This window comes from Lepidochelys olivacea, assembly GCF_965140295.1.
Source record: "Lepidochelys olivacea isolate rLepOli2 genome assembly, chromosome: 15".
NCBI lineage: Eukaryota > Metazoa > Chordata > Testudines > Cheloniidae > Lepidochelys > Lepidochelys olivacea.
This window is the reverse complement of record NC_140425.1, coordinates 15119722-15135359: the sequence shown is the minus strand read 5'-3', so window position 1 is coordinate 15135359 and position 15638 is coordinate 15119722. Positions and strand designations below refer to the sequence as shown.

The following is a 15638-nucleotide window of genomic DNA, read 5'->3' as shown; positions in this document are numbered from 1 at the left end:
AGCTACACACTGCAGTGTGGACACAGCCTCCCTTTCATTGGAGTGTGTAGCTGTACATAACCTACACTCCACTTTCCCAGTGTTTGAGTGGCTGGCACACTCCATAACAATGGATACTGATCCTGTTGTGTGATAAGTGTGTTAACTTCATGTAACTTGACCCAACTCAGATGACTGGAGCCAGGAAGTAGAACCAGGAGGTAGGTGATAACCTCTGTGGGCACAAGTGTCTAGAGAGTCCAAAGGCACCAGTTTGTGGGTTACTTGAGGGGGGAACTATAGAGCCCTCCTAGCCTCTCCTCCCCCACTTCTCTCCTTCGGAGTCTTGTGGTGGCCCCAGTCTTGATGTAACATCTGCTGCCCAGCTCCGTCAGCCCAGTCCTGATGCCACTTCAGTAGGAGCAGGAATCAGACCTGTATGGTTGTGGGGCCACAGATGATAAACGTCTCGGAAAGCTTTCAGTGCAAAAATCACTTTTAAAACCATCTCCCAGTGGCCTCCATGGTCTGCTGCTTTTTCTTCTCCAGCTACATGTTACCAAGCGCTTTGCTTCATAAAGTGGCTGTGTCGCCTATGAAGAGCCCTTTGGATGAAAAGCTATTGAATCCCATTCCTGCTCTCAGTGGATCAGTGCCTATGTCACAGGTGCCTCTACCTGTGTGGGAAGCCTTAATCTGGACCTGGGCAGCCTTGGTATTTGAATTCCCAGGAGGTAGGCCAGGGTAGAAGAAATCTTAGCCCTGGTCTACACTAGGAGTTGAGGTCTAATTTAGCAGCATTAAATCGATTTAACCCTGCACCCGTCCACACAACGAAGCCCTTTTTTTCGACTTAAAGGGCTCTTAAAATTGATTTCCTTACTCCAACCCCGACAAGGGGATTAGCGCTGAAATCGGCCTTGCCAGGTTGAATTTGGGGTATTGTGGACGCAATTAGACAATATTGGCCTCCGGGAGCTATCCCAGAGTACTCCATTGTGACCGCTCTGGACAGCGCTCTCAACTCAGATGCACTGGCCAGGTAGACAGGAAAAGAACCGCGAACTTTTGAATTTCAATTTCCTGTTTGGCCAGCGTGGCAAGCTGCAGGTGAGTGCAGAGCTCATCAGCAGAGGTGATCATGATGGAGTCCCAGAATTGCAAGAGCTCCAGCATAGACCGAACGGGAGGTACAGGATCTGATCACTGTATGGGGAGAGTAATCCGTGCTATCAGAACTCAGTTCCAGTTTTTGAAATGCCAAAACATTTGTCAAAATCTCCCAGGGCATGAAGGACAGAGGCCATAACAGGGACCTGAAGCAGTGCTGCGTGAAACTGAAGGAGCTGAGGCAAGCCTACCAGAAAACCAGAGAGGCGAACGGCCGCTCCGGTCAGAGCCCCAAACATGCCGCTTCTATGATGAGCTGCATGGCATTTTAGGGGGTTCAGCCACCACTACCCCAGCCATGTTGTTTGACTCCTTCAATGGAGATGGAAGCAACACGGAAGCAGGTTTTGGGGATGAGGAAGATGATGATGAGGCAAGCGGAGAAACCGGTTTTCCCGACAGCCAAGAACTGTTTCTCACCCTGAACCTGGAGCCAGTACCCCCCGAACCCACCCAAGGCTGCCTCCCAGATCCGCCAGGCAGAGAAGGGACCTCTGGTGAGTGTACCTTTTAAAATACTATACATGGTTTAAAAGCAAGCATGTTTAATGATTAATTTGCCCTGGCATTCACGGCTCTCCTGGATGTACTCCCAAAGCCTTTGCAAAAGGTTTCTGGGCAGGACAGCCTTATTACGTCCACCATGGTAGGACACTTTACCACTCCAGGCCAGAAGCACGTACTCGGGAATCATTGTACAACAAAGCTTTGCAGTGTATGTTTGCTGGCGTTCAAACAACATCCATTCTTTATCTCTCTGTGTTATTCTCAGGAGAGTGATATCATTCATGGTCACCTGGTTGAAATAGGGTGCTTTTCTTACGGGGACATTCGGAGATGCCCGTTCCTGCTGGGCTGTTTGTCGGTGGCTGAACAGAAATGTTTCCCGCTGTTAGCCACAGGGGAAGGGGCTAGCCACACACTGGGGGGAGGCAAAATGCGACCTTGGAACGAAAGCACATGTGCTATGTATGTAATGTTAACAGCAAGGTTTACCATGAAAGAGTGTACCCATTGTTCTATAAAATGTGTCTTTTTAAATACCACTGTCCCCTTTTTTTTTCTCCACCAGCTGCATGTGTTTCAAGGATCACATGATCTTCTCCTTCCCAGAGGCTAGTGAAAATTAGAGGGCGAAAAAAACGCACTCGCGATGAAATGTTCTCTGAGCTCATGCTGACCTCCCACACTGACAGAGCACAGATGAATGCGTGGAGGCAGACAATGTCAGAGTGCAGGAAAGCACAAAATGACCGGGAGGAGAGGTGGAGGGCTGAAGAGAGGGCTGAAGCTGAAAGGTGGCAGCAGCATGATGAGAGGAGGCAGGATTCAATGCTGAGGCTGCTGGAGGATCAAACTAATATGCTCCAGCATATGATTGAGCTGCAGGAAAGGCAGCTGGAGCACAGACCGCCGCTACAGCCCCTGTGTAATCAACCGCCCTCCTCCCCAAGTTCCATAGCCTCCTCACCCAGATGCCCAAGAACGCGGTTGGGGGGCCTCTGGCCACACAGCCACTCCACCCCAGAAGATTTCCCAAGCAACAGAAGGCTGGCATTCAATAAGTTTTAAAGTTTTAAACTTTTAAAGTGCTGTGTGGCCTTGTCCTTCCCTCCTCCACCACCCCTCCCAGTGCTTCTCTCCTCCACCACCCCTCCCGGGCTGCCTTGGCAGTTATCCCCCTATTTGTGTGATGAATTAATAAAGAAGGCATGAATGTGAAGCAACAATGACTTTATTGCCTCTGCAAGCGATGATCGAAGGGAGGAGGGGAGTGTGGTTAGCTCACAGGGAAGTAGGGTGAACCAAGGGGCGGGGGGGGGTTCATTAAGCACGCCCTCCTGTGCTCTTCTAACCGCCCTGGTGTCTGTCTGCGCGTAACCAGCAGCCAGGCGATTTGCCTCAACCTCCCACCCTGCCATAAACGTCTCCCCCTTACTCTCACAGATATTGTGGAGCACACAGCAAGCAGTAATAACAGTGGGAATATTGGTTTTGCTGAGGTCTAAGCGAGTCAGTAAACTGCGCCAGCGCGCCTTTAAACGTCCAAATGCACATTCTACCACCATTCTGCACTTGCTCAGCCTGTAGTTGAACAGCTCCTGACTACTGTCCAGACTGCCTGTGTACAGCTTCATGAAGGGGTAGGCTGGGTCCCCAAGGATAACTATTGGCATTTCAACATCCCCAATGGTTATTTTCTGGTCTGGGAATAAAGTCCCTTCCTGCAGCTGTTGAAACAGACCAGAGTTCCTGAAGATGCAAGCGTCATGTACCTTTCCCGGCCATCCCACGTTGATGTTGGTGAAACGTCCCTTGTGATCCACCAGTGCTTGCAGCACTATTGAAAAGTACCCCTTGCGGTTTATGTACTCGCCAGCTTGGTGCTCCGATGCCAAGATAGGGATATGGGTTCCGTCTATGGCCCCACCACAGTTAGCGAATCCTATTGCAGCAAAGCCATCCACTATGACCTGCACATTTCCCAGGGTCACTGCCCTTGATATCAGCAGATCTTTGATTGCATTGGCTACTTGCATCACAGCAGCCCCCACAGTAGATTTGCCCACTCCAAATGGATTCCCGACTGACAGGTAGCTGTCTGGCATTGCAAGCTTCCACAGGGCTATTGCCACTCGCTTCTCAACTGTGAGGGCTGCTCTCGTCTTGGTATTCTGGCACTTCAGGATAGGGGAAAGCAAGTCACAAAGTTCCATGAAAGTGCCCTTACGCATGCAAAAGTTTCGCAGCCATTGGGAATCATCCCAGACCTGCAACACTATGCGGTCCCACCAGACTGTGCTTGTTTCCCGGGCCCAGAATCAGCGTTCCACGGCATGAACCTGCCCCATTAGCACAATGATGCCCACATTGCCAGGGCCCGTGCTTTGAGAGAAGTCTGTGTCCATGTCCTCATCACTCTCGTCACCGCGCTGACATCGCCTAGTCACCCGGTTTCGCTTTGCCAGGTGACTGCATATACTACTGGATAATGGGTGTGGTGTTTAATATGCTCCTAATTGACAAAGTGATCTGAGCGGGCTCCATGCTTGCCGTGGTATGGCGTCTGCACGGAAAAAAGGCATGGAACGATTGTCTGCTGTTGCTCTGACGGAGGGGGGGGGGCAACTGACGACATGGCTTATAGGGTTGGTTTACAGGGAATTAAAATCAACCAAGGGGGTGGCTTTACATCAAGGAGAAACAAAAACAACTGTCACACAGAATGGCCCCCTCAAGGATTGAACTCAAAACCCTGGGTTTAGCAGGGCAGTGCTCAACCCACTAAGGTATCCCTCCCTCTGGTATTTCAGGCAGGACTGAATCTCCATTAAAGTTTTCAAGGTGCCCCAACAGACCTCACCAAAACGATTGTCGGCCACTGATTTCACGGAGGGAGGGGGGAGCAAATGAATACAAAACAAATCTGGTCTATATCTTGTTTTGATCCACTCCATCTATCTTTTACATCTTTAGCTGGCAGCAGACAGTGCAGTAGGACTGCAAGCCATCCACATCTCCTGGCTGCTTGGCAGAAGACGGTGCAATAGGACTGCTAGCCATCCTCATCTCCTGCCTGCTCACCAGAAGATGGTATAATAGGACTGCCTGCAGGACTAAAGAGAATGACCTGGTCGAGTCACTCCTAATTTAGTCCCTGCGCTCATGTCTGCCCAGGCACTCCTGACTGACTTTTCCGAAGCGGCCAGGAGCACCTCGGATATGACGATGACGACTACCAGTCCTATTGCACCGTCTGCTGCCACAAGGCAATGGGTTGCTGCTGTTGTGTAGCAATGCAGTACCGCGTCTGCCAGCACCCAGGAGACGTACGGTGACAGTGAGCTGAGCGGGCTCCATGCTTGCCGTGGTATGGCGTCTGCACAGGTAACTCAGGAAAGAAGGCGTGAAACGAGTGTCTGCTGTTGCTTTCACAGAGGGAGGGAAGGAGGGAGGGCCTGACGACATGTATCCAGAACCACTCGCGACAATGTTTTTTGCCCCATCAAGGCATTGGGATCTCAACCCAGAATTTCAGTGGGCAGCGGAGACTGCAGGAACTGTGGGATAGCTACCCACAGTGCAACGCTCCGGAAGTCGACGCTAGCGTCAGTACTGTGGAAGCACTCCGCCGAGTTAATGCACTCAGAGCATTTTCTGTGGGGACACACACACTCGAATATATAAAACCGATTTCTAAAAAAACGACTTCTATAAATTCAACCTGATTTCGTAGTGTAGACATACCGTTACAGGGTGTCCCCTGTTTCTCAGCTGCAGTTGCTCCTAGGGACAGGAAAGAGGATTTTGATTTCTGGAACCAGGGGCCTGATCTTAGCAGGAATTTGTTGAGACTTGGAAGGTGAGGAAGTGAGTCTTGGATGCTGTGCTGGAGTTAAAGGCACTGAGAGGATGTTGTTGGCATAAACTGAAGCCCCCTCCTCCCTGGAGAGCCATCAGAAGCTCTCTGAAAGCTGTGAGAAGAGCAGCCTGTAAACATCACACTTTGGAATGACAATAAAATAGCTTCATTCATCCCTGGATCAATCTTTTGTCAGCCTTAATAGGATGGCTGCCAGCTTTAATACCTCCACAGCCCTCCAGAGCCACCTTGGGAGAACTGAAACCTCTCTGGGTGCCAGCCGGCTCAATAATGTGGCACCCACCGGTCAGCTTTCACCCAATCGCAGGGCTGGTGGAGGGAGTGCAGTATGAAGCTAGCGACATTCAGACAGCATCATGCCTCCCTTGGGGGCAAACAGTTGGGGTTTTGTGAATTATGAGGTGTGGAAGTATAGGATTTTCTTACTGCCATTCCTGTGCTAGATACAAAAGCCAATGGCAAGACCCCTGAATTCAGGGAGAGGATACTAAAGGCAGAGAGAAGCCTGCATTGCCAGTATACATCCTTGGGATCTTTATCATTTTGTCTCCATTGCCTCCTTTCATTGACTCTTTCCCTTATTTCTCTTTCCCATCTCTCTTTCATTCACTTCTCCCTCTTTTACCCCTTCTGTTCCTGTGGCGAATTTGAAAGTTTGCCTGCACAAGCTATAAGCTGTTCCCTGCCTCTCTTGGCAAACACTGGAGTCCAAGCCCTTCTGCCTCTCTCCAGGTTCTTACACGATGCTTCATGCCTCGAGGGACCTGTATATCGGTGGCTCAAGGCACCAGTGCCAAGACAGGCACCAGCATGGTGAAAGCTGCAGCTTGGGCCACCAACAGAGGGCACCAATGCTGATGCCAGGTAAGAGATGTCTCGGGAAATCCTGGATCCTAACCTGTGAGCATTCTGCCTCCTCTAAAATAATCTTGCAAGTCTGTGCTTGAATATGCTCATGATTTTGTCAACCCAGGCTGTGTCTGAGTAGATTTCTGTCATGTTCCTCTCCTAGAGACCAAGCAAAAGGCCTCGCTGCAGACTTTGGGGTGACCTTCCTGGTTCTATCCACTCAGACTGGCACTAGGATGCCCTTTGTAGTGTGGCTTCTAAGACAAAAATGCTGGCCCTAGAGCGGGTTTAATGGGGCTGTTTGAGTGGTTGAATAATGAGCATGTATTTCTCTGTTTCATTCAGTTTTCCCATGTTACCTTCCCTCTGTCCCCAGAATTCTCAGGGTATCGTTGGGGCTGTATTGAAAATCCTGGGCTGCTTTGAAGCACAACAAAGATAGTTTTGAGTGAATGAACCCAGGAGAGAGACAAAACCGCTGTCAATGGAAGTGGGGCAGATGATGGTTGGTGGGGAATGTGGCCTTGCTCAGCGCAGGGCCAGTTGATGTGTATGGCCAGCTTAACATGGTGCTGCCATGTCTTTCCTAGCATTGCCACTAGTTGCTTCTCAGAAGTTGTGTCACAGACTCAGTGGGCAAGCTCATTTGCCCTCAATGTGAAGGAATCATGGCTTGTAGCAGTCCAGTAAGGTGGTAGCCTGAACTTGCTGTGTCGGTCACACTGGTGGCCAGTACCGCTCACCAGATCACTTGGGAATAGAGTATTTGGGGTTGGTGTTCTAAGCCTCTCGGTGCCTACAAGGAGACCCACTGTGCTTGCAGCCAAGAAGCATAGAGGTGGAGGTGACCATGCCTGCAGGATGTTCTCCCTGGCGTAGCTGTAAAGGGCCACAGCTATCCTGGCAGGGATTCTCCCCTTCCTCTTACATGTTCCATTTGCAGCAGGACTGCTTTTGTTCCAGCTGTGTGGGCTGCTCTCTAGAATGTACATTAATGCGTTTGCTTTTCTCCCCTTCTCCTGTGAGACTGTGACGCTGTCCCCCCATGCAGCAGATGCCGAGGCTTCTTCCCTCAATTCCAGATGATGCCCCTTCATAGCTCACAACTCCCTTCCTTCCATAATGAGGGCTGCTTCCCTCCATCCTCCATAAATGGTTCCTATGGCAGGGTCCATCTCTCTCTGGAGAACAAAGCACTGTGGGAGGAGTTCTACACACTTGGCACTGAAATGATCATCACCAAATCTGGCAGGTGAGAGCAAACCTGTATCACCAAAAATGTCTGTGGCATGTTACTTTCCACCCTCACTCACCCACCCTAGGTACATCCCACCTTCAGTGCCATCTGCTGTCCAACGCTGAAGCTACTACTTTACCTTTCTGTCTCTCACCTGTTCTCTGGGTCAAGCCAGCCAAGTGCTGTGTCTGCCCACTAGTGACCAGGGTCACCAGATGAATGTGATGAGTTCGCACATCCAGCATAACACTATAAAGTGTGCTCTGAGTGTGCAAGGTGCACACCACCATGACCAAAACATTCACTTGAGGGTCAGATGATTCCTGGGCAACAGCTCTACAAGGTGAACTAAAGGAAAAGCCCCATGTTGTGTGATCCAATAAGAGCAGTAATACCCCCGTCATCAGGGACAGTGACCAAGACAGTAGTTGGGATGCACTGCAGAAGCATGGATATTATGCTGGGCCTTTGGTAGCAACCTCACTGTGTTTTTTCAAAGGAGTGGCAAGTACTCCCCCTTTTAAATAGTTTTACAGCTATATGCCCTATGTGAGCTCTCCAGATCCTGATATGGACTGTTGCGTATTGTCTGATCTGGGTTTTCGATTTTCATTACACACAGCGGGACAAATTCTGCCCTCTATTATCACTGGCCCTCAACAGAGGTGGTAAACAGCTTCACGGGGGTTGCATAGGTGTAACTGAAGGGAGAATTTGGCCTCCTGTATTTATCAGTGCAAGAAAGTCAGGACCTTGAGCGCCCAAGGAACTGTAGTTCCTTCAAGTGAGGGCCCTAAACAAGAGCTGGTGCGTCAGATGAGGGCAAACATCAAGCGTACAATGAAATCTTTTTCTGCTCTCTTCCTTCTCCCTCTGTGCAGACGTATGTTCCCATCTTGCAAAGTGATTGTTACCGGCCTGAACCCTCACTCTCTCTACCTAATGCTGGTGGATATTGTACCTTTGGACAACGCTCGGTATAAATGGCACTGTGGCCACTGGGAGCCAGTTGGAAAAGCTGATCCCCATTTCCCCAGTCACTTCTACCTCCATCCAGATTCTCCAGCTCCTGGCAGTCACTGGATGAAAGAACCAGTCTCCTTCCAGAGACTCAAGATCACCAACAATACTCTGGAGCAGTGTGAACATGTAAGGAGAGGCCTGACCATTTCATTTGTACATAGAATAAATGTGTGATGCTACAAACCATTGGTTTATAGGGAGCACTGCACTATGAAGTCATCTAATGCTATGACATGCTGTTCATACACAACAAGGAGAACAATAATTCTTTCATGTGCCCAAAACTGATATTAATATTAATCAGAATTATACCTGATGAAAGGGCCTATTAGAATACCTCACCCATCTCCCTGCCAGGGCAGGTTTGTTCCCTACAGTCCTACTATTGCTGCTTTCTTCAGGCTACTTTTAAAAGTTCCACGCAATGAGGCTTCCACCCCTTCTTTTGGAAGTGTGTTGCACACCTAACACCTGGACGTTTTTTCCTGATGATCATCTTAAATTTTCCCTGTCTCATTTTCATCCCTACTTATGCTGTTAGTTACCCGCCCCCCCTTTGTAGCATCCTAAATTATTCCTCTCCCTCCTTGGTGTTTATATGTACACTGTCACGTCTCTTTCTTATCTCACCCCATAACCATCACTAAACCAAGCTATTAACTATTTTAATCTCTTCTAATAAAATGGCCCTTCCAGCCTCTCTCCAGTTTGGCAATAAATTTCCGGTAGTGAAGTGCTCAGAACTGGACCTGGACCTGTTCCTAGAGGTGTGTTCACACCCGAGCCATAGAGGAGGGCTTTGCTACCTCCCTGTTCTGCCATGTGTTACTTTCCAATATGCACCCTGCGGTACATTGGCCTTTACTGTTTCCGTTGTTGAACTAAAAACATCTCATTTGTTGTAGATCCTCTTCCCCCATTGCAATCCCATACCATATGAACTATCTTTCTATACAGTAGCATTTGTCTTATTACCATCTCCACAGCTGTGGAGACAGTTCTACACTAAAGTGAAAAGGAAAGTTTTCACTTCAGTGTACAGCTCTGCGGGAAGTTCCAGAGAGATGGAACAGCACAAGTAGACAAGTTCCACCCCTAATCACCTATGGTGAGTGGGAAGGGCAAGTGGGTCAGGAGTAGGAGGTCCCAATTCAAAGAGATTGGGAGCGGAGGGGGAAGAGAGAGGTTGGAAAGAACCAACAAATGTAAGATCAGGCCCATAGATAGAGCTAAGTTTCAAATGTATTCTAGACTTTTGTTTATTTAAGTCAAACCTTCTAGGTTAAGTGTGGTGTGGCGTGGCATTCACTTCCACTCCCTTTAGAGCAAATGTCATCTGTATTCCACTTACACATGAGCAGTTATTTAAAAGTGGTGGTGTGCAACATGCTACTGCATCTGAAGCCTTTCCAGGTGACTCCTCCAGGAACATTGAGTTCATCACAGTGATGCCATACAGAGTTCAACATTGTTATCAAATCCTCCTGACTGCTTGTTCTCTCTTTGGTTTTAGATTATATTGCATTCAATGCACAAATACCAACCACGATTCCATGTGGTGCTGACCAGCGCACATACACTCACCCTGCCCTGGAATGCTGTGGCCACCTTTGTGTTCCCAGAAACAACTTTTATGGCTGTGACAGCCTATCAGAATTCCAAGGTAGCTTTTCTCTGACTCCTTCCATCTTCTCTGAGACTTTCTGTGAACCTGGGGCAATTCAGGGGTAAATAAAGCTTCCTTCAAGCAAAATGAGTATTAGCACTAAGAGGTGGAAATTAAGGGTATGGTGGCTTTAAGATTAAACTCGATAAGTTTATGGAGGAGATGGTATGATGGGATAACATGGTTTTGGTAATTAAATATTCATGGTAAATAGGCCCGATGGCCTGTGATGGGATATTAGATGGGGTGGGATCTGAGTTACCCAGGAAAGAATTTTCTGTAGTATCTGGCTGGTGAATCTTACCCATATGCTCAGGGTTTAGCTGATCGCCATATTTGGGGTCGGAAAGGAATTTTCCTCCAGGGCAGATTGGAAGAGGCCCTGGAGGTTTTTCGCCTTCCTCTGTTGCATGGGGCATGGGTCACATACTGGAGGATTCTCTGCTCCTTGAAGTCTTTAAACCACAATTTGAGGACTTCAGTAGCTCAGACATAGGTGAGAGGTTTTTCGCAGGAGTGGTGGGTGAAATTCTGTGGCCTGCGTTGTGCAGGAGGTCAGACTAGATGATCATAATGGTCCCTTCTGACCTAAATATCTATGAATCTATGAAAGGTTCAGGTACTCTGGTGCTAAAGCTATTAAAAATACACAAAGGTAGCTTATTAGTTAACACCCTGGAGACCTCGGTTCAAATCCTAGCTCTGAGCACAAATTTAAAAGTGTGAGTTTGGTAATGTAGCTAATGACATTTGCCCACATCACAAAAAATACTCCATGATTTTCCATGGTTTTTGCTGAAGAAAGACCCAGTATAGGAATAGCCAAGGGTGCAATAACATCAGGACTGGAGTGTATTGGCAGAGCTATATTGGCAAGCTTGTACAGCACCATAGCTGACTCTAGCATGTACTGTATATTGGGCTATTGCCTTTGAGGGGAGCATTCATTGTTCCCTGATTTCACCAGCTTCATCTTCCAGGTTTCTGTTGTTTTCCTCTTTCTGGTTTCCTTCCTGTCCTATTTGCTCCTTAAATAACCGCCATTTTTGAATGGTCTCACTCTGAAGCCATTTCACCAATAGACTGGGGAATATCCACGTAACTAACATGGCCTTTTTCACTCTCTCCCCTCCCTCATTCTTCCCCCTTTTTCTATTCCTCTCCACTTCTCTTTTTTCTCTCATTACCCCTCCTTCCTCTTTCTCATGCTTTCCTCTGTCTTTTCTCTCTTCCTCTCCCTCTATTTCCTTTTTTCTGCATTTTTCTTCCTCCCTTCCTTTCTCTTTGTGTCTCCACCTTCCCATCTCTCTCTCCTTTGTATTTCCTTCTCTCCCTCTGGTATCTCCCCATCACAGGTTACCCAGCTGAAGATTGATAACAATCCATTTGCGAAGGGGTTCCGAGAGAATGGACTCAGCTGTAAGAAGAACCGGTAAGAAACCTCCTTCAACAGTTCCTGTTTATGCCAAACCACTTAGGCCTTGTCTGTATTACACTTATGGGGGAAATATCCCACCATTTCACTCCCCCAGCTGCAGCTCCATTAGTGGTAGAGATGGTGGTAGAAGTGGTATAGACAAAACACACAAGCCACCAGCATTTTAAGTACCATGTCAGTCAGCCAGACCTGCTTAAAGCAGGTCTAGAGGACACCACGATAAAAAAAACGGGTGCCTTTTCTCTGCTCGTGCTCCTGCCATTGCTACCACTAGGGCAGTAGTAGTCCACCAGTAGTAGCAAAATAGTGGCGATTCCTCCCAAAAGGCTAGTGCGCTCTCAACTTTGCTATAACCGAGACTGCTTTGGTTCATCTCTTGGTTATTCTAAATCCAGGTGGGATACATCTTATTCAGAGTCACAGAGACTAGCCCACAAAGGCCTTATCTAAACTGGTCTTTAAAGAGAATATGGGAAACATGTTTAAAGAGTTCCCCTTAAACCCAGTCCTGGCATGGTTTTACCAGCCAGTGTGGATAGGGCTTAAATTGTTAGAACCATGATTGAAACCTGTAAAGGTCCAAGCTTGAGCATAATTATAAATATGGTTGTAACCATCCACACTAGCCAGACAAAGCATGTTAAAGACCAGTTCTGATGTAATAATGATCCAACAATACTATCCCACAAGCTCTTCTCTTTCCCGTTTTTTGTTATTCTTCTCTTCCTCCCTATGCCTCTGGTGTTGCCATCTCTGTTATTCATCTGTCTAGAGATTGTGCATGGGCACAAATGTAAAGCATCATGCTTACCAACCAGACACACTAAATAAATAATGACAAACAACCAAATTTGAACATGATTTTTTAAACTCAGTTTCAGCTTCATTATAGTCAGGGCCTTAAGTGTGGATGGAGAATAAATGAGAAGTAATTTGAAAGGGAAGCTTTAACCTGCTAGCTCATTCACTGTCTTCAGCTGTGCACGTGCACTGGAGAAATACACTGGAGTAAGCTCTAGAATCATAGACATCAACAAGCAGCATTCTTCTGTTCACACATCTGTCTGAATATGAGCATTGTGGTATTTGAGGGTGTGTACATGTGTATGTCTGCATAATAAAAAGAAATACGTCTGTGTGTTTAGTAATAATCATGTTGCTGTGTCTATGTATGTGTCCATGCTTGTTGCTAGTATGTCTAAATGTGTGTGCAGAAGTACAAATGGCATCCTTACATATGGGGGAGCTGCAGTGTAGGGTATGAGTATGTGTGTTCACAGTGGTGCAGGTACAGTGTATTTGTCTGAATACCTGGATATGTGCATCTGAATCGATTTTTGTATGCTGTGTGATGGTGAATTTGTTTTTCTCCTTCATTCTAGAGGGAAAAATGTTAGAGGTACTGAAATGGTAAAGCAAGGAAGTGCTGAGGAGACAGGCTGTGACCCCCTCACCGATGAGTCTGTAGCCACACTGCAAGGATACTGGTCTCTCCACTGAGACTGAGCCACGGAGCAGCTCTCTACACAAAGCTTAGTGGTATGGGTGGATAAAGCAAGCAGTTTTTCTTTGCACACCCAAAGCTTGCCCCGCGCTCACTTACGCTGGCTCTTACTATGCCCAGGCTATGATTTTTCATATAATTTACCACAACAAACCACTTCCCTCCAATAATGATAATTATACAGCTGCACACAAGCCATTCCTAGCAGGAACTCCCCACACCCAGTTCCAATTTCAGTCCTCTCCTACCTTCCCATTTGGAATTTTAGCACAGAATTTGAGTGTTTTCATTGATTGCACTTTATAGACATTTGTTTTGTATTTTAAATCTATGTTCGTATTGCAGAAAATATTGCAGCTTTTAAAGTGCTGGTCAGTTAAATACATTTTCTCATCACAGACACACGGGTAGTCTGCACTTTTGTGCTAGTGATTCCTTACGTAGATGTGAGATTGGAATACGGTATATTATTACCAGAAGCACACAAAGTTGGATAAAGTCTAATATTTTTAGTGTAATACATCCATTTCACACCCCTACTGCCCTCAGTCCAATTAGAATTTACCTCTTTTAACGGCCCATACAACTCGCTCACATGCCACCCAGTGATCTATGAAGGAATTGCAACTTATTTATTGTTAATAACGTCCTGCACTTAACTTAAAAACATTTGTCCACTTTAGGAGGGCTAATTTTTAATTTATTGTTTCAAAACACGTCTACCCAAAATGATGCTGTGCTTTTATAATCACAGCAGGGGACATTTTGAGGTTTAAATTTCCCTTTAATCACTAAGGATGTAATAAAAACATGAAAAGTTCTTTGAGCTCCAGAGTGTTAACCAGGGAGAAATTTACTCGGGAGTTTACAAATGTGAGCTGAAGAGACAAACTGGGTAATAAAATGCACAACTAGGGACCAAACCGGCTAAAAGTTGGTCTCTAGCTGCCCATCAGGAGTTGAGACTTGGAGAAAACAGGCTATTCAGCACCTCCAGAGCCATAAGATCCTGGTCATAAACATTTCACAATATACTGGAGTGGGGGGAGGGAGCCTTAGGTCTGCAATTCCTGCCTGGAGTTTGCACCCAGGCCTGTGATCACAAGGATGAGGATCTTTACTAACTAAAGATGGGGTGGGGGGGAACCTATACAAACAAATTGCTTCATGAAAGAGACAGAGCAGCAGTCATTTAAGGCTATGCAAATGCATAGGAATTCATGGGCTGTATGATCCCACAGCCAGACCTCAGGAATCCATGAAATCTGACAGGCTCTACTTTCCATTCCTGGTAACACATAGGGATTCCTGTCTGAATTTCTGTTGCCGATGGAGACATCATTTTTGCGACCAGGGGCTGATCAACTGGTGTGAGAGAAAATACAGCTCAGAATCTCTCCAGCTAACTGAATGGGTTTTTTCTTTCACTATATATGCGAGACCACTCTGATTGAAGTGTTCTTCCTTTCTACAATGAACTTATCTTATGTCTCTTTTTTACTGGCTTCAGCTTCCCTATAGAATATATGTATCCCATCATAACTTTTGTTCCTAGTTTCAGAACCAGTCATCTAGGATGCACCTTGTAGTCTACTTCTGCATTCAGTTTCTTCTTCTGAAAGATACAGATATATGTCCTGTAACTCAGTCCCTCAGGTCGGATTCTTCTGTGGATTCTGTATACATCCTCCGTCTCCCTGGGTTCACTCTTTCCTCCTGTAGAATGCCTGTATTCTCTCTGGGTATCTAATTATGGCTTCCTTTCTTATACAGTGTATGTATCCTATGGCTGTATAGCTTGGTAGATGCAGTCAGGCCTTGTTCTTTTTTTTTAACTGAGAAAATATAAATTACATATATAAATACACAAAGAGGAAAAATGGAACCCTCTTTTTTATAATAAAAAAATATATTGGGAAAAGAATTCCATCATAACAATAAACTTAGAACAGCAGCCACTTTTATTTAATTCCTGAGGGCTTGTCTACACTGAAAATTTACATTGGCATAGTTACGTCTCTCAGCAGTGTGAAAAATCTACCCACTCCCAGTGTAGACAGTGCTAGGTTGATGGAAAAATTCTTCTGTCAAACTAGCTAGAGCCTCTTGGGGAGGTGGATTAGCTACAGCGATGGGAGAATTCCTCCTGTCACTGTAGTGAGTGTTTGCACTAAAGGCTATAACCATGCAAGTGCAGCGCTGTAGCGTTTTAAGTGTAGAAATAGCCTGAGTGACAGAGATAATATCACAGGTACCCTCTATCGAAATCCATTGTGTATGACTTCATTCTCGTATTATTCCCTTTTGCTGCGAGACAGCACATTATTGGAGATTAAGAAATTACACCAATGCCCTACAAATGTCAGTTATCCATTGCTTTTTGGGTGA

At 46.5% G+C, this 15638-nt stretch overlaps 1 protein-coding gene across 1 annotated transcript; it reads left to right on the top strand.

Annotated features, from left to right (window-relative positions):
- The first annotated feature begins 7474 nt into the window (after positions 1–7474).
- On the top strand, positions 7475–13266 carry LOC311531742 (T-box transcription factor TBX6-like). The gene is made up of 5 exons (XM_084649409.1): positions 7475–7634; positions 8501–8768; positions 10156–10305; positions 11664–11740; positions 13129–13266. The coding sequence occupies exons 1-5, from the start codon at positions 7612–7614 to the stop codon at positions 13244–13246; spliced, it is 636 nt and encodes a 211-aa protein (XP_084505535.1). The 5' UTR covers positions 7475–7611; the 3' UTR covers positions 13247–13266.
- The last annotated feature ends 2372 nt before the right edge of the window (positions 13267–15638 follow it).